Source organism: Haplochromis burtoni, unplaced genomic scaffold (genome assembly GCF_018398535.1).
Source record: "Haplochromis burtoni strain Fernald_Lab_line unplaced genomic scaffold, NCSU_Asbu1 Contig_323, whole genome shotgun sequence".
Classification (NCBI taxonomy): domain Eukaryota; kingdom Metazoa; phylum Chordata; class Actinopteri; order Cichliformes; family Cichlidae; genus Haplochromis; species Haplochromis burtoni.
The window spans coordinates 500189-524247 of record NW_024582684.1 but is presented as its reverse complement, the minus strand read 5'-3'; the positions used below and the strand labels follow the sequence as shown (position 1 = coordinate 524247).

At 41.0% G+C, this 24059-nt stretch overlaps 1 protein-coding gene across 10 annotated transcripts in view; it reads right to left on the bottom strand.

Moving 5' to 3' along the window:
* The window catches only part of adgrl3.1 (adhesion G protein-coupled receptor L3.1), a gene marked incomplete at its 3' end in the record, with an annotated part of 130819 nt that overhangs the window by 20310 nt on the left and 86450 nt on the right, over nt 1-24059 (bottom strand). For 8 of the 10 annotated variants that reach the window (XM_014339944.2, XM_014339947.2, XM_014339948.2 and 5 more), the window contains 9 exon segments: nt 609-700; nt 1761-1827; nt 4415-4635; nt 8097-8306; nt 9295-9471; nt 12169-12374; nt 12540-12662; nt 16707-16890; nt 23679-23717. In XM_014339944.2, the coding sequence (XP_014195430.2) occupies nt 609-700; nt 1761-1827; nt 4415-4635; nt 8097-8306; nt 9295-9471; nt 12169-12374; nt 12540-12662; nt 16707-16890; nt 23679-23717 (1319 nt within the window). 10 annotated transcript variants of the gene reach the window in all.

Sequence of the window (24059 nt, the reverse complement as noted above, 5' to 3'; positions counted from 1 at the left end):
TGATTGCTCCCTCTGTGTATTTAAGCCCTGTGTTTCTTAGTGTCTGTGTCGCGATCTACCGTTTACTTTGCTGTGTGTTTTGCCTGTCCACCGGTGTAAATTTATTTTGAGTTTTTTCCAGTTATGTTATGTTTGAGTTCAGCATTAAAGCTGTTTTTGTTTAAGTTCTGTCTCCGGAGTCTGCATCTTGGGTCCTATTCCTGCCTGCACACAGCCACACCCAACATAAGTCAATGTTAAAAAAAAAAAAAACTAAACATTTAACTGAAAATGGTCAGGTACAAGGACTGGATTAAAAATGAGTGCAAAAGCATTGGAAGACCTTTGGAAAGCCTGGATAACTATTGCTCAAGACCCCTTAAAAATGCCGAGAAAGTTTGGATTCTTAAAATATAAAGAAAAAAGGGCAGTTTCACAAAACTGTTTCTTTTTCACAATAATGCTTATAGATTGTACTGTACAGACACCTGTCTTCTATTAGTCCTCCCTTTTGCAAAAAAAAAAAGCACAGTTCCCAAATGTCAAACTATTCCTTCTGCTTTATTCACACAAGCATGCATAATCACAAATCAGATGCACAAGTGTAGTAGCAGGATTGAAGAACTTACTTGATGTTGTCCAGACACCCAGAGTCTGGTTTGAGAATGGCCGTATGATGGAACATCTTATAAAGAGCGATGCCGAGGAAGATTACATTCAGCTGAAACACACAGACATAAAATCACACAAGGTAATTTTCTGCAGCAAGTAGCCTAATTAAAGACACAATGTCACCACAGCACTCACACAAAGAGTGATTCTTTATTTGCCTCTTCAACAGTAATTGGCTTAGGGACACCCTATCAGGCCCTCAATCAACAAGCCTTTATGTTCTCAAAATACAGCAGCTTGAACATCAGGGAAAATTTCAGCAGTTCGGGATCATTGTAACAATGGTAACCCAATTCTCATAGATGTGTTCTGTTCTATTGGAGTACTAATGCATAAAGAGGGTGGTTTAATAATGACTGTCTGAAGCGATACACTGGGTCTCAGAGGCTGTATACATTACCACTAGGTGTGATGTCATAACAGTGCAGTCCCACCTGAACTGCTCCCCACATGCACGTCCTGCAAGATCTGTGATAGCCTGCCTGACATTTCAAAAATGAGTACAGTGGATTGGTTCACAGGCTACTGGGAATACGTCTCATTGCTTTAAATGTCTTTGTATGTGTGTCTGCTTGATCATCAAACTCTATTCCTGTTGTAGTTTACTTGTTCGAGATAGGATGCCTGTTCCTGCTTCTCTGAACATTTTGATGACTGATGAAACATCAATCATTGGCATTGCTCAAACTTCCCGGGAGACTCTGTTCTCCAGTTTAATGTTCAATTTGGTGGCAAAGCAATAAAACAGCTAGATCAGGAGGAAAAACAGCACACAAATGAGTGCCTAATAGCAACATAACCTTGCTGAGTTTTTATCATAATCTGTGTGACGCACGGCGGCTTGCTCTCCATATCCCCTTCGAAGATTTCCAGGTTGCAGGAGTACGTGCCCGCCTGAGAGTTAATCCATGAATGGGAGTTATTAAGTTGACATATAGAGTTGCTTCCACTTTTACTTGCACTTCTGAGGAGCTCAGGCAAGCCTTGTAGGAGATTAACAAATACCTTAATGTGAGCCATCACTGCTGCACGAACATCTATAGATCTACCTACTCGTAGATGAAGTGCTAAGTCAAGGGTGTGTGAGTATCCACGTGTGTCCATCTCACCATAATGATGAGTGTAGCAGGGCCTATGAAGCTCCAGATAAAGTAAGTATCCAATCGCAGCCAGCACCTAGAGACAGGGAGAGACGGAGACAGAGAGAGACGTCACGCACGAGGGACGCTGGGAAGAATAAAGGGGTTAAAAAAACATGTTCTTTAGATGGATGTAGGGTAGCAATCAGAGGATAGGACATGCATCACGGTTTCACACATATAATCACTGACAGGACGCAAGCTGGAGAAAAAAAAAGGAGCACATTATGACACGCAGTATATCAAATGCATCACGACAGAGCGAGGACAAAACAGAACTGGGGTGGATGTAAAAAGTGAAAGAGATGAAGAACAGGAAGAAAGGTGTTGCAAGATGGAGGAAAATAGCCTATACACACACCTCGAACATACATCACGCACAGAGGGGGGAGACAGCGAGGGATAAGCACCTGTGATAAATAAAGCTTTACTTCTCCCTAAGGGCACAGATATATGACATGGCCACATCCTGCAGTCGCAAAAATATGACATGACTGTGTTCATTTGAATACTGAGTTATGGATGCAGACCTCATACGAGGCTATTTATGGAGTCTGCGGATGGCTGTGCTGAGGTTAAAGGAGAAAGGAGGGACACAAGTGCATGCACATTCAGTGTGTATATGCACACAAGCACACTTTCAGAAGACACGCATGAACATATAACCACAAACACACACACACACATACAATCATTTTGGACCACAAGGTTAGGATTGGTTGTAAAAGATATACTGCTGTATGCAAAATTATATAACCCCAAAACACCTTGACTCATCAACTGCAGCAAGCAGGGGAAGGAGAAGAAGAAAAAAAGAGTGCCCTCCACTGAGGTCAGACCCAACTAGTTGCCGAAAAAGGTGCCAGAGAAAAACGGCTGGAGCAAAATGGCCAACTGATTCATGACCAGCTGCTTTTGAATTATTAATCTTTCAATTTCCACCACATTAGAGAACCCTCCATTATGGGTCCCTGACTGTGTCACAGTATCCTCCATTAGGGCTCCTTTGCTAACTCGTAGCCACCTTCATTACGGTACATGAATGAGACTCAGTGCCACTGGCTACTGTGAAGAAGAACAGTCTGTGTTATGTGACAAGGTGACACAGCAGGAATGGCAGATGATATTTTCAAAGGTTTTGTCTCAATGTGTTATGTCAAAAATGATACACAGTGTCATTTTCAAGCCTGGGCTGATAAATGGATCGTGTAAGTTCGTTTCTGCTTTTTAAAAATTTCCAATTTCATTTACTTTTCAAATCCACAAGGCCCATGGGGCACGAGGACATGACGAGCAAGAGCATTAATGGCCTGGATGCAACATTAGAAAAGAAAATATCGATATATTCATGCATTTATTTTTGGTTATGTGCACCTTTTACATATAAGCTCTGCTTCATTGTTCCAAAATATTTCACATCATTTTGCATTTAAAGTCACAGCAGTTGTCTCAGGTCCTTTACGACACTCTGTTTGTGATTATTCACCCAAAGCTTGGCACTGAGACTCTCATGTTTTAATGATCATCAGGCAATGAAATATTGATCTAAGTGGCATGAGGACTGGTGTGGCTTGATGGTTAAACACTGCTAAATTCAACCCTTCCCTCGTCTTTCAGAGCTGGTCGAGTAGAGTGTAGCTTGTGGAAAGCTGCAATGTCAGAACGACAAAAGGTCCCCAAATGACCAGCGACTGGGAGCATTTTAGAAGGTGAATCATTTATATCTATAACCACACGTCATTTTTCACCCTCAACACGGAGCGACTCATTTATAAGCAGCTGAGGGATGAAACACCTCTAAAGCTGTAGCCTTTCATTGCAAAGTCCACATTGTTAGTGTTTAGTCTTATGATTTGACTGGAGAACAGGTTATGAACATGACTGTGCCTTATATATATTATATATGCAATATACATTTCTTATGCATATGTACTTAATAATTAGAATGTTGGCCTTTTTTCAGAGTCAAAGCATGAATGAAGTGTGCAGGTGAAACTCTTACGTTCACTCTCTTTGAATCTGTAGTTTGTGTATTAAGCCTGTAATGAGATGCTGCCTGTCCTTTCTTGGATTCATCCTTTTTCTAGGGTTATACAAGTCAAGCATGCACAGATACGTTACCTTGTGCTTTTAATGTATGGGCTTATCTTCCACTTCTCTTCTCCAGAGAAGCTGGTTTTATTTTAATGCGCAAGCGTAAAGCCAGTGTGGATGTGTGAACATCCTGACACACAACTCCATTTTTTCCTATCCCATCCCTCCATTCTCACACTTAAAGCAGTTTTTTTTTCTCCCTCGGCATACTCCACTGTACACCCCCTCCTTCTGCCCCGCCTGTTAAATCCTTCCATATTCACACATTGTTGCTGCCATGCTCATGCAGGCACTCTGTGGTGCATCCTCCCCCTGCGTGTCCCCAATACTTCTCTACCACTCTCCATCCTTCTTTGCCTCTCTCTCTCCACTCGTTCTCTCTGTATTGACTCTTCAGAAGTGCCACAGCTTGTTGAGTCCACTGTGGCAAACGCAGCCAAAATGACAGCAGGCACTCCAGCCTCCCTCCCTTTCCCTCCCTTGCCCCGTCATCCATCCTTCCTTCACGCATTCTTCAGCAGCATCCTTACACTCGGTCGGTGCCGTAGCTCCTATAGTCCACAGCAGCGGAGACGGCCACTATGACAGCAGGTACTCCATATCCTGCCAGGTAGAAGTACTTAGTCCTGGAGTGTTCGCTCTCAAACACCTCTACCAGCATGATGTAGAGCTGTACCCCTTCCAGGAACATCCAGGTGAACGCTGCCAAGAAGAAGAAATGGAGCAGGGCCGCAAAGACTGCGCAGACAATCTGGTGAGGCAAATAAAGGATTGAGAGGGTTTAAAAATACAGTAACATTAAACTCAGGAAATATTTATTGTGCTGGACACTTGCACTGATGAGGCAGAAAAATAAAGATGCAAACAGTACAGGCAGTAAGGGTATGAGTCAGATTTAGAAAACAATAATGTATCATATTCAGTTAAGGAAGAAAACGTAAGTGATTAAATATTGGACAGCCACTGCTTGAACAGGCAAGGCAGGGGATAGAATAAGGCAACGTGAAATAGAAGTCACAATCATAGTGTACTATGACAGAAAATTTCAGGTGGCAGAATGACAAAAAAAGTAAAAAATCACTTCAAAATAGCAATATTATTGGAGACCCCCCCTCGCACTTCACTCACAGTCTACAATCTACAAGTCGTCCAGGAAGATAAATGAGAAAATATAAGTGACATGTTAGCGCCGCAGCCCGTGCTGATTGACCACATTTCAAAGAGATGTAGCGAAGCACTTTCAAAGGGGGCTGACAATGAGTTGTTGAGGAGGGCGAATTACTTGCCAGCGCTGTTGAAAATACAGTATGATTTTTGTCAATGCCAAAGATGAACAAAATAAGTGGAACTGCTGCAAAAATGACTCAGCATCTTGGTTTGAAAGAGACAAATGAAAAATCACATAAAAGTTGACAGATTTCGGAGCTTGAAAAAGAAAAAAAAAGCCCATAACTAACTTCGGTTTGGATGCGGAATAGTTGTGAAAACATACAGCTTTTTTACGCTTTTACCAATGCAGAACTAAATGTTTTACATACGATAAACACTGTGCTTGTTAACATACTTCCTAGAGAATTGCAATTATCAAACACAAAACACAAATTAGAACGTTTTGCACCTACCAGAACTAACTCTGCGTTTTATACACTGAAAGTGAGTAAATCTATTTTAAATGACGTGCCAGTGAACAGTGACGGACGAAAGACATGTAAGTCTTAGAGTGATAGATGAAAACCCTGCGAGAGACTCTGCTCATTCCAAAGAAGAGAAGAAAAAACACAGAGGTGCAAAGAATGTGAATAAAAAAACAAAAGCCAGGGATCAAACCTAAAAAGACATTAATAATTTTGGCAATTCGATGGCAAAGAAAGAGTGTTGATTAAGAAAAAGAAAGGTGCAAAACGAATGAGCGCTGAAACTTGGTCAATCATGCCAATGTTCTAATCTAAAGAGTCACTCCTAAATCACTCAGTGGAAGCGCTAACAGACAGACTTTTATAATAGAGGAGTTTGCAACGAGAGACAATTACCTAATGTCTGAGAGACAATGAGTTTAGGGGGTGAGGGAGTCACTCATTTCCATTTCTGATGATCGCAGAGTGTAGCTTTCACAGGCAAAGGCGCACACATGCATGCACACACAGGTAGAAAAAAAAAGTGGCTGCTTATGCAAAGTCATTTAGTTTTCCTGCTGGAATTACTGGATTAACCGGCTTCGAGCTAAGTGATGCTGAAGATGTTAATGGAGGTCACGAATAGTCACCGGTAATTAACGGGAGAACAACACGCAAATACAGCAGCACAAATACATGCAAAAAAAAAAAAAACCCCACAAAAACAAAACAACATGATCCCTCCCACACAAACACACAGACAAAGAGAAACGCACAAGCGCCACGATCAAAACGCGCTCTCCATCCAATTTGCTTTGTCTCTTCATTTACAGTGAGAAGGTTTTCTCACTGAAAGCTCAGCAGGATGCAAATGCTTCAAGGTGTTCTGAGGCTTCTTGTATACTATGGGGGAGGTAAAGGATACAGCCTTGAGCCTTAACTTACAGAGAGAAGTGGTGAAAAAGCTCGTCCTTTCCTGTGTGTTGATTATTATTTAGGTGTCCTTGTGCAGAGATAATAAAGGCGAGAATCTCCTCTCAGAATCTGTCCCATAAGATTTGTGTGCAAAACGCTTGTACCCAAGTGAGGTTTAAAGTTCTAATCCATGACTGGCGTACTGAATGCGGACCATATGGATTATACATCTTGGGCTATGATTGGAATGCACACCATGTGGATCCCCCACTGTTGAGCCAAAAAACTGCACTGCACTGAATTCCTTCAGGGATAGAGTTTGATTGGTTGCTTAAGTGATACGCAAAGAAAATGCTTCGCAAATTGTGTCTCATGATTTTAAAAAGCCTCCACGCTCTCGAGGGAAGGGCTATTTGTTCTGAGTGTCACAAGGACTTGTGCAGTTAATGATGCATTTGTTGTTCTGAAAATGCACATTTCTATTCCACATGCAGAAAAACACAATGATGTTGCAAATGACACTACATTTGACAAACGTACCACTGCGACCAATTAGGCTAGAGCTACCATTACGCCTGTGGAGAGTAGAACCATTCTTAAAATAGTATATAGAGCATATTCAATAAGTTAGCACTTTTGCCCACAAAGATGTGACTTCATGAAAAGCTTCTATATAAATGTTTACCTGGATCGCAGAAATCTGTTTAAAATAATTCCCAGCTTTGCTCTAGATGTTTCACTTGGACTAGGCTGTCTCTGAGCCTGGTCGAGAGCAGATAACTGCTAACTAGTCAGTAATGCTTAGGTTTAATTTTACTAAACACATCTATAATAATGAGATAATTAGTAATAACTAAAATTATAATATATTCTATCTTATATCGTACATAAATTCTGCTTCACTCAGTCTCAGGGGTATTTGACAAATACGAATTGCCTACTTATAAGGAGGGAAAATAAAGAAAATACATAACACCACTTGACCAGAACTTTCAGTGTCAAGAGTAATTTTTTCAAAATAGCCATCTTTAATGGTCTTTATTTTACCTTGCTTTTGTACAAGGTAACTCTACTGTTGGGTACTGATGCATACAGACTGAGGTCACAGCTGAAATCCAACCGCAATGAGGTGTTAATCGAAAGCAGTCTGAACTCATATTCACAAATCGGCCTCATATGAGCTGCATAAGTTTTAACGCATTATATGGCAGATCTTTGTGGGCGCTCTTTGCATTGTAAATCATGGCTGACTATGAATGGATTGCAAAGCAGGCAAATTAGGTTCTTTTTACATACGCACAAGTACATACATGATTTTGATGATGGGATTACTTAACATGTTGAAGAAAAAATAAATACATTTAATTATGCAAATTCTATTACATAGAATAGTAAGAATATTGTTTTGTTTCACAATCACTATGAGAAATGACGGCGTTGATTTATTCCAAAGATCACTGTTACTGTACAACATCTCCTGTTTTATTCAGTAGTAGCACAAGTGTGGTAAACCACTGACACAAAGTTAATAAACAGTCTGATGATTTGTGGTATTGGTCAGTGGATAGTTATGCCAACATGTGCCGTGGACTTGTCTGAATTTATGGTTAAAGTAATGTTCTTCCATACGCCGCGTATACTGCACACACTCGCATAAGCTCACACAGGGGAACTGGACCCTCACCGGCTGGTCGGCCTTGTTGATCCCATACAGAAACAGAGACTCAGCGATGAAGAGGCTGATGCAGAGGTTCTTGTGAATGGTGTTGCGATCGCTCTGAAGCCCTCTGAAGAAGCAGAAGGTGAAGATGCAGATAAGCAGGCAAACCAGTGACAACAGGATGCCCACCCACGTGATGACATCCAGGAGCACGTCGTGCATGCTGTCTGTTTTCTGTGAAATGTGCAAACAGAGAGACAAGTTTAAGTTGGTAATTCAATAATAACAATGTGATTTACAGCTACTTTAGCTATGCATAGCCTTGGTATGCTAACATCATACATGAGTCATACTGTTGTAAGGTGAAACAAACTGTAGGAGCAGACAGTTAAATCCCCTCCCCCCCCCACCCCTGGCTTATGTGAGTCTGGCTGTGTGTCGTTGAGCGTTCAGGGCCACAGCGTTACGCTGTGTTGCACAGGTGTGCTGGCTCTATCCATCAGTGTCCTGCAAGCTGGCAGGTAGAGCAATGTTCAACCTAGCACTGTTGTGATGGATCTACTGCTCAGACCCTCACACTGCGTTCACACAGAGCAGCCGAGCTGGCTCTGACCATGACCCCTTTGGAAGTAACACACATCCTAGCCCACGGGGAGGGAATAGGTGTCGCGCAATATCCAGAGTTACAAGGGCTGATTTGTGTAAAGAAACTTGGTCTTAACATAACAAAAGAGAGAGAGAGACAAAAAGTACTTATCCCACACATGGCGGGAGAATAATGCTTTTATTAACCACCCACTAAGGCTCATGGATATCTAAAAAAACCCAAAACAAAACCAAAATCTGAAAACAAAAACATGTTTTCACTGTCTGATCAGTCAAGCATCACTTTTAGAATGAAAATAAGACCTGAAGCTTATTTTTGTATCTGCTTTAGTAATCCAGAACTCTGAGATGTTTGAAGTACATTTTCCCCCTCAAATCAATGTCATCATGCAGCTTGACAAATCAATTGTAAAGATTTTCCCTGCCAACGTGGTTATTCAGACTCCAAAGATTCATAATTTACTTTTCAGATGTTGTGGTCTGTCTCTCTTCTTTTCTTCCTCTCCTTCTATTTTCAGAATATGTTGACCAACCACTGCTAATCAAATAATAAATAACTGACCCATAGATATTGCCCACCCCCTTCTGGCATGCACAAGCAGAGAAAAATGCCTACCTTGACCTCCACGTGGGCCATGAGCACTGCAAAGCTGGTAAGGTGGGTGCAGGAGCAGCTGGTGTGTGTACGATTGGTGGCCAGCAGACGACAGTCCTGCGTAGACCAGAATCCCGTCATGGTGCGCTTGGAGTAGCTCCAGAATGAACAGTTGGGATTGAAATTCTTTTCTGAATGCTGGAAGATGAGAGAGAGAGAAAGAGAGGCAGAGTGTGATTGAGAGAAACCCAGACAGACAGGAAGGAACTGAGAGACAAAAAAGCAGGAGGGTTGGGAGAACACGGGGACGCAGAATAGATACTCGGTCATGGGTAGGTGGGAGGCAGAAAGCATGGAGTGGTCGGTGAGCCAAAAAAAGTGAGAAACTGGTGGGAGGAATTGGTGGAAAAAGGATGTAGAGGAAGAAACACAGAGACAGAGTCAAATACACACAGCAACAAAACAACAAACAGAAGGGACAGAATGTGAGATTGCAGCAACAAATAAACATAGAGGCATGAGAGGAGGTGACAGAGCTGCGTCCATGCTTGTTGTGTGAGATTCTGGAGTGTAGGAGCTGTTTGTGTTGTGTAAACTGATGAAGCTGTGTGCGTTGGGTTGGTAAAGCTACTTTCAAAAAGAGCAAGAGAAACAGTGAGGATTTTTGTTTTTTACTGCCAACTAGCTGGATCACCAACTGGATAAGTATTTGCTTTTTGGATGCGAAACACAAAATAAAACCGTGTTACTGACCACCCTAATTCATACTTATGAAATTCTTATAAAGTTATGTGGAATTCAGTCTGCAGTAATTGCTAATGTTATGATTTGGTCATTTGGGGCAAGTCAACGCGAGTCGAGCCAAGTTAGTACACAAGTGATCAAAAATGGCTGCAAGACATTTCGATGTTTGAACATCATCCCGCAATGACACAGAAACAACGTTTTAATATTTGAGCCTTTCCAGGGTTTCTATACATCATGTTTTTGTCTGAATCAGGCCCCAGTTTCATGCCTTATGTCTTTTGCTCTGGTTACTACTACTATTACTGCTACTATATACTGTCATTAAATGCAGGAAGTTTGGACCCAAATGCATACTGCAGAGGTGAACTAGAGGTTAATAAAAAACCAGCCTTTATTCAAACTATTTTAGTCATATAGTCAGGGCTGGATCAGCTAACCCTGAGTCACAGACCCAGGAACATGCAATATGCAATGATTTAATACGGAAGTCTGAAAACAACTAGTTTTCTTCAGTTCTTTTTAGACTTCCCTCACTTTCTGTGGAATTATGCACTAAACTAAACTAAAGTACCGAACTAGATCTCTTTTTGGCTTCATAAGTGCCATAACTCTTTGTTTTGTCTACAGATTCAACGAGGAGCTGGTACATTACTCTGAGATTTTGGTCCATGCTGACATCACAGCATCATCCAGTCGCTGCGGATTTGTCATCTGCACATCCATTATTCAAAGCTCTGAAAGGCGCTGGAGTAAAATCTGGTGATTGTGGATTGTCATGTTCAAGAAATTAGTTTGAGGTGATTTGAGTTTTGTAACAAAGCGTGTTATCCTGCTGGAAGCAGTGATCAGAAGATGAGTACACTGTGGTCATGAAGGGATGGATGTAGTCAGCAACAATACTCAGTTAGGCTGTGGCATTTAAAATGATGCTCAACTGGAGCTAAGGGGGGCTAAAGTGTGCAAGAAATGATCCCCCACACAATTACATCACCGCTAGCCTGAACCGCTGATACAAGGCAGGATGCATTTTATGTTGCTTACACCAACCCATACTATCTAAATGTACTGGCAGAAATTGACATTTGGCAATATTTTCACAGTGTTCTCTTATCCAATTTTGCCTGAGCCTGTGTTTTTGTGTTCTCAGCTGACAGGTGTGGTGTTCTTCTGTTGCTGTAGCAGCAGGACATTTTCACCCAGAGAATTGCTGCTTACTGGATATTTTCTCCTTTTTGGACCTTTGTCTGTGAACTCTAGTGATGGCTATGTGGAGAAATCCCAGTAGATCAGCAGTTTCTGAAATTCTCAGAAGCCCGCCTGGCACCAACAGCCATGCCACGTTCAACGTCTAAGTCACTTTTCTTCTGCTCCATTCTGATGTTCAGTTTGAACCGCAGCAGACCGGCTTGATCAAACCATGTAACTGGCTCATTAGATATTTGCGTTAATGAGCAGCTAAACAAGTGGTCCTGATAAAGCATCCAGGGAATATTTTTGATTCCTCTTTTAAAGCCTAACCTGCACTTATCCATTTTATACTCTTGTTACCTGTACCTTTAAGCAAGTATGTTGTTGACCTCACCTACTTGCTGAGTGGTTGTTGTTCCTCATTGCTCATCTTTTCACTCTTCACTTTCCTCTTACCCCAACTGATAAAGGCAGACAGCCGCCCACCCTAAGTCTGGTTCTGTCGCAGGTTTCTTCCTGCTAAAAATATTTCTTTTTTTCCTCCCATATTGGAGAACTGCAGGGTCTCTCTGCAAATATTGTCAGTCTCGACCTTAAAATGACCTTTATATGACGTATGATTTGGCATTACATGAATAAAGTAGAATTGACTGGAAATAAATCTTTTCTTTTTTTTTAATTGCTTAAGTCTGTAGGTTGAAGCAAACATTACTCAAATCGGAGTAAGTAGTCAATTTTCCGGTAAGTGTTTCCAGCTGTGGTCAGTCAGAATTTACAGCACCAGAACACTATACATGCGAAACTTTGATGGCGTAAACTACATTTCTCATATTGCTTCCTGTAAAGCAACACTTTTTGGCACAACAGTGGATTTCTATGGAACAGAGGAATTAAGATTTTAAACTTCTTCAATTTCTAGCTGCTTTTGGTCTTTTGTGAAATCTTTTTTTTTTTACTCACCTGTAGATGTTTGACAGTGAAGACCACAGGCTCTGACAGGTAAACCTTATTGCTCTCCTTGTTAATGGATGCGGTGATGACCGGGGAGTTGACGATAACAGAGTAATTAGGATAGATGGCATCGCTGCTCAGTCTGACGCTGGCGTTCTCCGTGGAGAGGTAGGAGCCCAAGTTCTTGTACATGACAAACACCATCCTGATCTCACCTGTACGAAAGGGACACGAATAGTGCACTCGATAATTGTTGTAAAGCAATGATGACAGAAATTTGACACTTCAAGTGGGTGAGAAAAGAAGATTGAGAGGCACAGAGAGACAGAGATCACAGTGAGAGTAAGTGCAAGGAGGGAAACATGCGATTTCTCTGCTACCATTTCTGCCATGCTGTTTCAGAGTGCTGGCTGACAGCTGGATGGAGTTTCCGTGTTGTTCCGACTGAGGGAATGTCAGGTCTGCGAGGTTCCCATCCGTGCTCAGCCTGGCTACTTCCAGCACTGAAATACGTACACACAAGCACACATGCACACAAAACACGCACGCCCTAATGGTAAGTTATAGCATAGCGCATTACATCAGATTTGTTTTGCAGACTCTTGTAATAACCATGTTTTCTCACTAAGTGCTTCACAGCACAGCACTGGCATGAGTCCCGAAACAGTTTCAAGCTTCTCCTAAACATATCAAAGTGAAATAATGTACATTTTTTCCCTGCTAAAATAGGTAACAATGTCTCCAGGCAACTGCTCCAGCACTTTGAGGTAGATTATCCGGCCTCCTCTGTATTGTAGGAATTATTTCAGCGTCCAGGTTCGTTAGCACATTCCTGATTACAGCTGTGTAATGTATTAGATAAAGTTTCTAATTAAGAACTAATTATACCTTTGGTGTGTTGCTATCTTGTGTTTCTGAGCAAATTGGTGATTTAGACTAATGCTTTCATGGTAAAAGAAAAAAAAAGTCCTACCTCTCTGATCAAATAAACAACACAAGGACATCTCTGATGGAGATGAAGGTAAAAATGGGAGGCAGGGTGGGATAAAAGGTGGAAAAGGCAGACAGACGAAGAGGTCGTGGAGGAGTGGTTTAGAGAGGTAAAAAAGAGGGTAATCAGAGGAGCCGAATGGATGAGATAAGCAGATACACTTAAAGGAGAGGACTGGAGTAGAGACAGAAAGAAGACTATGTTCTCTCTCAGGCATACGATAGATAAGGCTTTACAGGCAAGAGATACTAACGTATAGAAACGAGCAAATGGAGGATGAGTGAGGAAGATGGACATGAGCATAGACGTGGGTATGCATAAAGAAAGAGAAACATTGGCTGAGACACCCCCCACCACCACTTCCACATGAGCTACGTCGACCCACCCACACGCATGCATACACATGTACACACGCATCCACACCCACACACATCAGCGGGGTATCAAAACACGCTGAGTCTAATCTAATTAAAGCATCCTTGTCAAGACAATCCTCCTCCTAAGAAACACACTTGTTCATTATCGTTATCACACGCGCACGCTGTTACCGCTGCGTTATCCTTTCAAATCACTGTTTTGGTTCTAATAATAACACTATTTATTCATCTGCTTAATACTGTGGCTCATAGTCGCACGCACACAATCTAACACAATAATATCACTTACAGTAGCTGCTGTGGCTCCTTTAAAATGCGTCAAATAATTTATTCTTGTCACTCACTCTCATCTCAAAGACTTGAGAAAAGAAAAAAAAGGAGGAGGGAGCTTAAAAAGTGCACGGGAGAAAGCGGAGGAGAAAAGACTCAGAGAGAGCAGTGAGGATGAAGGGAGAGAACGAGAGAAATGACAGGCTGGTTATGAATAAAGGGGAGAGATAATCATGGTGGATCTGCCCACTGGATTAGCTGCGAGGGAAGATTAACAACACAAAAAAAGCAGAAATTTTGCAGGAAAAAGATCACTTCCTGTTTTTTAAGTTCCTCGGAGAGGCAGTAGCCTACATCTCCACGACTGTTTACGTAATCACATTTATTTAGTGTGATCAGGAGAGAAAGGAAACACTGGAGGAGATGCAAGTTTGAAATTATGCAAGGTGAAACTGTGTAGGATGTCAGTTGTTGAAATGGACTGTTGTACTTAAACTTGAGCGAGAACATAAAGTCGTGTTGTGAGGAGTGACTTTGAGGAATCTTAACGGTCTTTGATTGGAAATGCAGTGATTTTATCATCATTATCTGTGACTGAAATAGCTGTAATTTCATTGCCTACTGATGTGAAAGTGAGCAAAAAGACCCCTCAGAGCATCATTTGACATTCCACCACCGCCGCCGCCCTCAAGCACGCGCTCATCCAGTCTTCCTTCTTATTTCGTTATCATCTTTATTTCTTCCTCCTCCATGGCTTTTTATCTCTGACTGAGTAACATACAGACTTGGTGAATGTTGGTAATGGGGGAATGGTGCGGAGGAAATGTTAAAAAAAATGAAATTGGGTGGAGGGGCGGGGGAGTGTAAACAAGAGGATAACCAAGGGAAACATAACAGATTGCAACTCGCTGATCTGAGCAAAGATGAAACGATGCCTCTAAGTACATACTCCATGTAAAGAAATGAAAATCAAATACATTTTTTACTCTCCATTAAAACGAGCTTATTCCAAGGTTTGATAATGAGATAAGAGAAAAGAATATGAGAGAAAAAGAGAAGAGAAAGGGGGAAAGTGATGGACACAACGCTATAATAACTATCTGTGTTCTGTTTTTGTCAATTCTGTCTGCAAGTTCAGCAAAGAAAAATATATGGAAACCAATTCATCTCTGCATTGAAGTCAATATTTTTCAATGAGATTTTCACGTTGATGTCTTCACCATGACCTAAAGCTAGCATGCAAAGCTGTATGCATTCTGTTGTACATGATGCTCTGTATCAAAATATTTAGACATTCAAAAATATATTTAATCTCTTGCAAAGGAAATGCATACTAGGAGCTTTAGCAGCCCAACAGGTATAAGATTGTAGTGCCCTTTTGTGCACAGAATTGTAATTGCTTTGCTGGAATTAATAATATATGTGTACACAGTCTACTTACAGTATTAAGAGGATTAAGCACTATAACAGTGGGATCAGTGCAACAGGTTGTTATGCTTAGTCCAGTCACATAGTCACATATCAGTGATACCATTTTGAGTCTTCAAGGAGTCCCTCAACACTCAGTGTCCCAAAATTCTGACACAAAATTCAGTGTTGTTTAAGCACTTTTTTAGCATAATGGCTACTATCCTAGAAAAAGAAAGTGTGCACTGTTGTTTACCCTTTTTATCACTGCAGAAAGCAGTACTTCAGAATTCATATACTATGTGATATGTTTATGTTTAGCACATTTATTGACTGTAAAGCCTGCCATGTTTTTTTATTACGTGTTTTTTGTTTGTTTTCTGTGATCAGACATTTACAGAATAGAAACCTAATGTTATTAGATTAATATTTTTTTCCTTTGACTGTATTAATTCACATCAACATTAACTTGTTCAAGTATTCATGCAATCTTTTGTCTCAAAACTCTAAGAAATAACACACATTTTGTTAACATCAGTCAGCCAAAACATCAAAACCACAAACAGACAGGTGAAGTGAATAATCTGCCACCTTGTTAAAATACTACTCTGGCTATTCTCCTCTGGTATTAGCAAGGCATTTTTGCTCTAAGAACCTTAGGCCCTGATAATTAGATTTTATGATTTTTTATTTTCATACGTACAACTACTGTTACAAAGGAAATGTTCTGCGGTGGCCATGATACTCCATGATACACAGAAGGACAGTGCAACACAACAAATCACAAAAACTGCTCAGCAACAGAGCTGCAGTCATTGTCAAACTTCCCAAATCACAATGCAACAGCATCACAGCAATCCGCAGGGCCCAACGGATCTGCTGCGAACATCCCAGCAGATCCCAGCTGTATCCATGCCCCGAAGGGGCCGAACTGTTTTGGCAGTATAAGAGCAAACAAGGATGTGGTTTTTATGTCATAGCTGAACAGTATACGTTCATTAAGTGAAGGAAGATGCCATCTTTTGACATAATGTGAAGCTAGATACTAAGCTTTGCCTCTAATCTGTATTATGAAACATAGATCTCAGACATTGGGTTTGATAATGCCTGCTGTCAATGTTGCCTCTTACTATGATATTACATCATGTTCTTAGATCTTCAGCAGACTGAGCTCTTTCATGTTATTATAAGTTCTGCAAGAGGAAAAAACAAAAAAAAGAAAAAACAGTGAAATCTAACAATTTCTTTCTAAAAAAAAAAAAAAAAAGTTATTTCTTCTAAATACTTTGTATTTAGGTAAAGACGATGACCAAATACTTTTGTTCCAGTCAAATCCTGCTTTGACCTTGTCCAAGCGCCAAAACCTAAGACTTGACTGGCTCCCTCAACTCTTATGACCCACTGTAAGAGTTGGAGGTCTGACTACAGGCTATCTCAATCGTCAGCGCTCACAAGGTCCAACTGAGTTTAGAGGACAGGAATGATCCTAACAATGTACTCACGGATGTAGTCATTAGTCTCCTGCACAGTGTCAGTCTTCAGGAGGTTGTCAGCCAACATAAAAGCCCCGGTCTCCACGGTGTCGAGGAGCAGGGTAGCCGAATGAAGCTGCTCACTGGTGGGCAGTTCTCGCCACGCTTTCTCAGCTCGTGGATGCAACAAATTATTCACGGTCTCCACCATGGCCTGGGGCAGCAGCAGAGACACAGAGGTCACAAAGAGGAAACGAACATATTTACCACTTATTTATTAAAGGAATGCAAATCCACTCGTGGTGCAAATAACACTGCTACACACCAACTACTGAAGTCAGCTGAATGCATCAGCGAGAATGCAGTTGATTTTCATTTATCATGTTAATAAATCATGATAATCAAGACCAAAAAACTGTTAGCAATGCAAATGTGGCATTCCCATGCAGACACAACAAAGACAAAAACAGTTATTAAATCTAAAGTACATCTTCAAAGTTGAACTCTACACTTTTTAATGTTTATTACACCCTTTTCTTCTCTTTGTGTGAGGATGCTGTGATAGAAAAGCCATCACAGATGTTATGAAAATCAAGCTAAGCTAATTAGCTGATTGCAATCACCATGTGTCGACACCCCCAAACCGGGTTCAGTTTCTTTCTCCCTTTCTGCATTTTCTTTTTTTCACCCAAAGTCTTATCTTCAAGTTTGAAAACTTGTGCTTGAGGGTCTGAGAAGAAATTAGAGTTTTATCAGATAATGCCTGCTGGGTCATATCCAGCTGTGCAGAACGGGTTTGAATCCAAAAATATGACCAAATTAAACGGAAAAGTGTTGGCTCACATAGATGAAATGTTCCCCATAAAACAATGCTTATTTTGTCTCCAGCTCATACTTTTTTTTTTTGTTATGCTTTTAAGAGTTCACCTCCTTATTTTCAGACATGAACGCCACACATACAGCGCAGACACGCACACACATCTTAGAAGACTCTGGGAGAGATAAAGAAACAAAAGAGAAAAGAGAGCTGGAGCAGAGGTGGATAGGAAGGGGAGGGCCATGTGAGAGTGATAAAACAGTCCAGTGAGTCCATGGTGACAGGCCTCCACTGGGAACAAGAGAGGTGGAAAAGCGACTACGGGTACTATCAAACACACACACCTCACACTCCGGTCTGTCTCTTTATTTTCTCTTTCGCTCGCTCTGTAAACCAGCCTTTCTGCAAAGAAACCCCTTGCTCTTCCTTCACTCTTTCAATGCTCCTCTCTCTTGAGAAGCGTGGATGGCAAAGTGGGAAAAGTAACACAGGTGCGATTATACAAGCTAAGGGGGACTTCAGCGGGGAATTGCAAGGGCAGGGAGGAAGAGTGAAAGACATCAGTTTATTGGCATTCACACATCCAGCGTTTGACTTCCTTTTTGTCCCTTTCACTCAGGGTTAAGGAGAAGTGAGGGAGCAGGAAGGAGGAGAAGAGACAGAAGCAGTAAACGATGTGTTTTGTGTGCGCGGTGGATAAGTAAAGCCTAAAGAAACAGTGGAGATGATGACTCATGCGAGTGTTGATGGCATGCGCTACAAAACACTTGCCTTTTTGAATTAAAACTAATCCTACCTGTTGTTTCTTTATCCACGTGTAGTTACAGTATATCTCACGCAAGAAAAACTGGTGCTTAGCCAACAAACTAATATGATAATATTATGTCCTCTTTTAGCACTAGCAGTTAATTAGCTGGGATGCATATTGAATGAGTTTGGGAGGGCTACATGTAAACAAGAACTAATTAATCCACTGCTTCGGCAAACAACCAGAATAAGCAGGAGAGGATATGCAGCACACACGCAAAACATACAAACCAGTATCCAAAAGAAAAAAAGTTGGTTCACTGTGTAAAACGCAAATAAAAACAGAATGTAATAATTTGCAGATCACTTCAAATCTGTATTTAATTTAAAGTAACACAAAGAGAACATGTTAAATATTGGAGCTGAAAACGTTTCATGATGTTCTTTTTAAAAAAATAAATACTCATTTTGAATGTCAACAACTAGTAAAAAAAAAAATGGACGAGAGCAAAAGAAGACAGGAAATGTGAAGCAGCTGATCAGGTTTATGAGTAACACGATTAGGCAAAAAAAAAAGTGCCCTAGAGAATAAGACATGATGTATTAAGACTTTTTTTTTTTTTAAGGGAAGGCCAATTCAGCAAAACAAAAACTTGAAAAATACAACAAAGGAGGATCTGAATCGTGAGGTAGCAGAAATAATTTATCAAGCAAGACAGGCAAACGTTTTATTTTCAAAGCAGGTACTGCTTTTGTCATTTCCCAAATGTTTACAGTGTTAAGAACAAGCGATTTAACAATGCTAAATTGGTGACATCAAATAAAAATTGAACCTATACATAACAAAAACTAAATACATTTTTTAGACTCAACCATTGTCACGCTGTCTTGCAAATCGTTTGATTCACATTGTGCACGTCATCTGTGTAAACCAGCAAATGTATTTCTATATCCACTCATTGATACTTTGACAAGAAACTACAAGCTTCAGTTTCTTTCAAAGAGAAATTTCTTAGTTATTTTGCCCATTAATTCCCATTAGTTATGAAATCCACATTTAAGACATTAAAGTATTAAAATCTGGTACCAACCAGATGGGGAAAAACACCAGCAGTCAACTAAATGATTATGATGCTGATTATAATCAAGCTAATACCGAGACGATTAACTCGTTGTCAGCAAGTAGTTCAATAATCAATGAATCATTCGAGCCATTTTTTGAAGCAAAACATTCTTTGGTTTCAGCTTTTCAGTTTTTCACACTTGTACACTTTTCTAACATTTTAAAATGTTATTACTTTGTTAATTAAATGATTAATCTTAAAATTGTTGGATACTTGCAAATATCGACAGATAGACCCTTCAAACATCTCTCAGTGATTAGACTCTTCCTTTTTGGAGAGCATATCTAAAACAGCAGGGACAAAAATGTTAAAAATGCATGTGCATTGTGCAAACAAAAATCAGATGCACTTCTATCTTACACTAAGCATTGTGGTCATAGCTAAAGCAGGAAGTTTTCTTTCCCGAGTGTATTCTTCCCGCTCCATCTGACTTCTTTTTAGGGATACTGCCATGATCTGCAACAAACTACCTTAGCATATCCACAGAAACGATATTTGAAATTTCATGCATCAATCCATCCATTTTCTTATTTAACCTCCTGAGACCCGAACTCTTTCATGGCATGCATTTTCAATTTCTCTTTGCTATTTGGGCTGATTGGGACCTGATGAATGTAAAAACAAAGAATTACCAGATTTTTTTTTTTTTAACCTGATTTTGTCTCTGAGAAAAATGAGATCCACATATGAGGACATTCGTTTTATATTTTGATAGAACAGTGCCAGCATAATGTCCTCGTAAGTGGACATCAGGCCCTTGCAGAGCAAAATGTAGTATTTTGGTCTAGACAATCCAAAATGTGATGTCCACATATGTGGACGCCAGGTCCTAGGAGGTTAATAACTTTGTTAGTTATTTCTGTGATTGATTTTATACTTTGCTATTTACTTTTGCCTATTTGTATTATTTTCTATCGCATCTGTTGTTGGGTAAGAGGCGGGGTACACCCGGAACAGGCAGGGCGAGCACAGAGGAGTCAGTCACACTCACATTCACACATTCACACCGATTTAGAATCACAGATTAACCTTAGGATATCATTGGACTGTGGACGAAAGCCAGAATAGCTGGAGAGAACCCATGGAGGCACAGGTGGAAACATACTGTCCCCACAGAAAGGCCCCAGCTTGGATTTAAACCCATTACATTCTTGCTGTGAGGTGACAGTGCTAACCACCACACTGCTGTGCTGCCCCGGCAGCAAAACCATGCAATGAAGTTTGTTTACAATCAGAATTTTATGTGATCTGTGCTTTATGAGAAAAGGATTTTTAACTTCTTCAGCTGCCTTATTGTCGCATCGAGTCTGGGAACGTGTATGTGCATATCTCATAAATATATGGTGTAGAAACATATTAAAAGGGACTGAGATACATGCTGCATGTAACGTATGTGTTCTCATGGCTGTGTGTTCAGTTGAGTGTGTGCACAAGTAGCTAAGAGAAGACTTGTAGTGCATCATTCTGCTCCACTTGCTGTACAGTAGCCGAACAGGCAAAGAGAGATGCTCAGTGGAGAGGATGTCCTGTAGACATGGCAGATATGAATGCAATGGCGCAGCTTTTCATTCATTCACGCGACTGGTGCTTCTCCCAACCGCTCACTTTGATGTGTTTCAGATAACCCCATTTTTCTACTCTCATTAAACTTTCCATTGCTTTTTATTGAACTTTTGATTATCGTGCATTTTCAATTTCATATAATTTTTTTTTCAATGAAATTTAATTTAATTCGCTGGCACCGAGATTATATCTGAAGAGGAGAAAGATAGGTAAGGAGAAGAAGGGGTATGATTTCCTTGAGGTCCAGACATCTCAGCATCAGAAAGTCAGAGATGGAATATATGCTTGGGTGCGCGCGTGTGCGTGCGTGTGCGCGCCTGTAAGCTCTGGTGACATTTCTATCCGCACAAGTATAAGGACTTGAGGGCTAAAATAGAGACAGGTTTTTTTAGGGGTCTTCAAAGAGGGGAGAGACTCTGCAGAGACAGATAAGAGTGTCATTCGTTTGTGTGTGTATGAGTGAATGTGTGCGTGTGTGAGGCCACGTATTTGCAGGGTAGGTGAGTGCATGCGTGCACACATATACACAGCACGCATGCACGTACTCACATGCACACACCAGTAAATGGGGCAGAAGCGAAATGCTTTGAAGCGTTGGGGTAATCCAGCGTAAACAGCAGCAGCAAGACAGACTAGAGCTGGGTTGGTCTCCTACTCCGAGCTACACAAGGGGATCGTGAGCACACGCTCGAGCGCGTGCACGTGGATGTACAGTATGTGCACACTCATGCACGGTAACATGTAACCTGAAAGAGTTAGGACGTCTTGAAGCACGGAAAGATGTGAGACTAGAGAAAAGAATGGAATTTTTTTTTTTCCCCTTTTACTCGCTTGGATGAGCTCTGAGAAGGTGCATGTTTTGAAAATGTTTTCATCAGAGAAGCAGGCTTATCTGTCAGTTGTTGTTTGAGTTTGTCTTCCCTGACAGGATGAGTTTGCAGCTAAATCAGGCTTTAAATTCACAGCATGCCATGTTCTGACCTGCCATCCATAAATGGAGGGCAAATTAGACATTGTCATTGAGCATCGCTGTCTTCTCACTGCCCCCTTCATTGTTTGGGGTTTGTTTTTTTTCTCTTTTCCTCACATTGCTGTTTCTGTAACTCTCTTCTCTTTTTCTGTTTAATTTCTGGTCCCTCCTTCCCTGTTTCTCATTTCCCTTCTACCTTACAGACTCTACCCCCCTCCATCAATCCACCCTAAAGCATCAAAGCCTCTCCACACCACCAACTTCATCATGAATAAATTGCCAATTTAGTATACATGAAACGAGTCCCCAGTTCCCCAAACGAAGTGAGAGAGGAGGAGAGATGGAGTGTGAGAGTGAGAGCAGAGGAGAGAGAGCGACAGAGAGAGAAAGAAAAGGAGAGAGAGAATTCAATTATTTTTTGTCTCTATTAAGAACCCAAACCTCCTGCCCACTCTCCTCACTTGGCAATTAGTGCTGTAGATAATTAACGAGAAGAGGGCAGCACCACACCACATCCCTAATCACGCGCATTTCTATCTGGCAGAGTAAGGGACTGTTGGTATAATTTTGTTTCACATTACTAAGGCTAATTATATAATCGATCACTCCCAGCCCCCTGCAGAACCCAAAGTGTGTGGTGGTTTTGATTTTAACCTGTAACAAGTTGTCTAAATGGTGCCGCTCTCTGAAACATGGCACTTGCATTGGATTAAGGAGACACATCAAAAAGTCTGACGGTTGTGATGTGACAGCACAAGATCATTGTTGAAAATATATTTATATAGTGTGTGTGCGTGCGTGTGTGAGTTGTGTGTGTCAGCTTGCATATAGTCCTAAACCATGTTCTGTGATGTGACATTGCTGACTGGTGCTGACGTTAAGACTTTTCAGGGGGAGAGTGGGAAAAAAGCCTGCATCAGGAGAAAAAGAGCTACCCCATCACTAGTGTGTGTGTGTGTGTGTGTGTGTGTGTGTGTGTTTGTCAGGGGTGCCGACAGAGAAAACGAGACTGCAGTCTATCTAGTCTACAGCTCATTGATGAGGAAGGTGGGGTCCTTTTGATGTTCTGAAAAGTGATTTTAGCTGACCAGAAACATGCCTAAATGATGGTAGATTGTTTTGTTAGCGGTGTCGGCCCATGGCGTCAACACATACAAACATCAATACAAGCAGACCAGCAATGAAAACATGAAATGAATACTGAGCCACAAACATAAAGCCTCTATTATTTCTAAGGCAGCGAGGCCGTGATCAACAAATATGCAACAGCATATCCATCATACTCAGTTCTTTCTTTCTGATGCACCAACACAGAGGGCATTTCATTGAATGGAGATGGATAGCGAGTCATTTGGTTTCAGGCGGGCCTGTTTACAATTCTGCAGACAGAACTGCGAAATAGATGAGCTATTATTGATATTGATCATGGCCTCTTATCAGTACTATCGATTCTGACTGCAAGTAAAAAAAATTAAAGCTGAAAACAAAAGAATGTCAGCAAACCCTTTGAGGAGACTAAAACTTTACTGGGAGACACAAGTGGGTAGTCCCCCCTGTTAAAATGGCCGCCCTCTTCAAAGGGTTGGGTTGCAAACCACTGGACAAATGCTGCAGCGTAGAATTCGAATTCTACGCTGCAGCATTGTAATGTGTGATCACATGTACACACGCAAACACAAAAGCTTGCTTGCTAGATTACATGCTGAGCGTTAAAAAGAAAAGAAAAACACGTGGGACTGTGGTGTGGCAAAGTAATCAACCATACCGGGAAACGGAAATACCTGTGCGAAAAACCTGCAGGACCTTTCTCTCTTCTGAAGCTGCAAATTCAAACAATTCAGCTGTTAGCGATATAACACCTCTCAATCATACACACGCGCAGACACACAAAGACAGTTACACCCACTTCATTACTACTGCATGAAAAAGGCTTTGATGGTTAAAATATATTGTTATTCTCCTCATTCGCCTCCTTTTGTCATTCCTTATACTCTAATTGTCTTTCATGCTTTTTCCCCTCTATTCTTCTTCTCCTCTTTTCTTCCAGATTGTCTTAATAATTTCCTCTGTTCCTCCATTTCTCCCCCCCACCCTATTCATTCTGTGCATCTACTGTCAAGTGAATTGATGGCATTAATTACTGTGCCACTCGTGCGTCATTG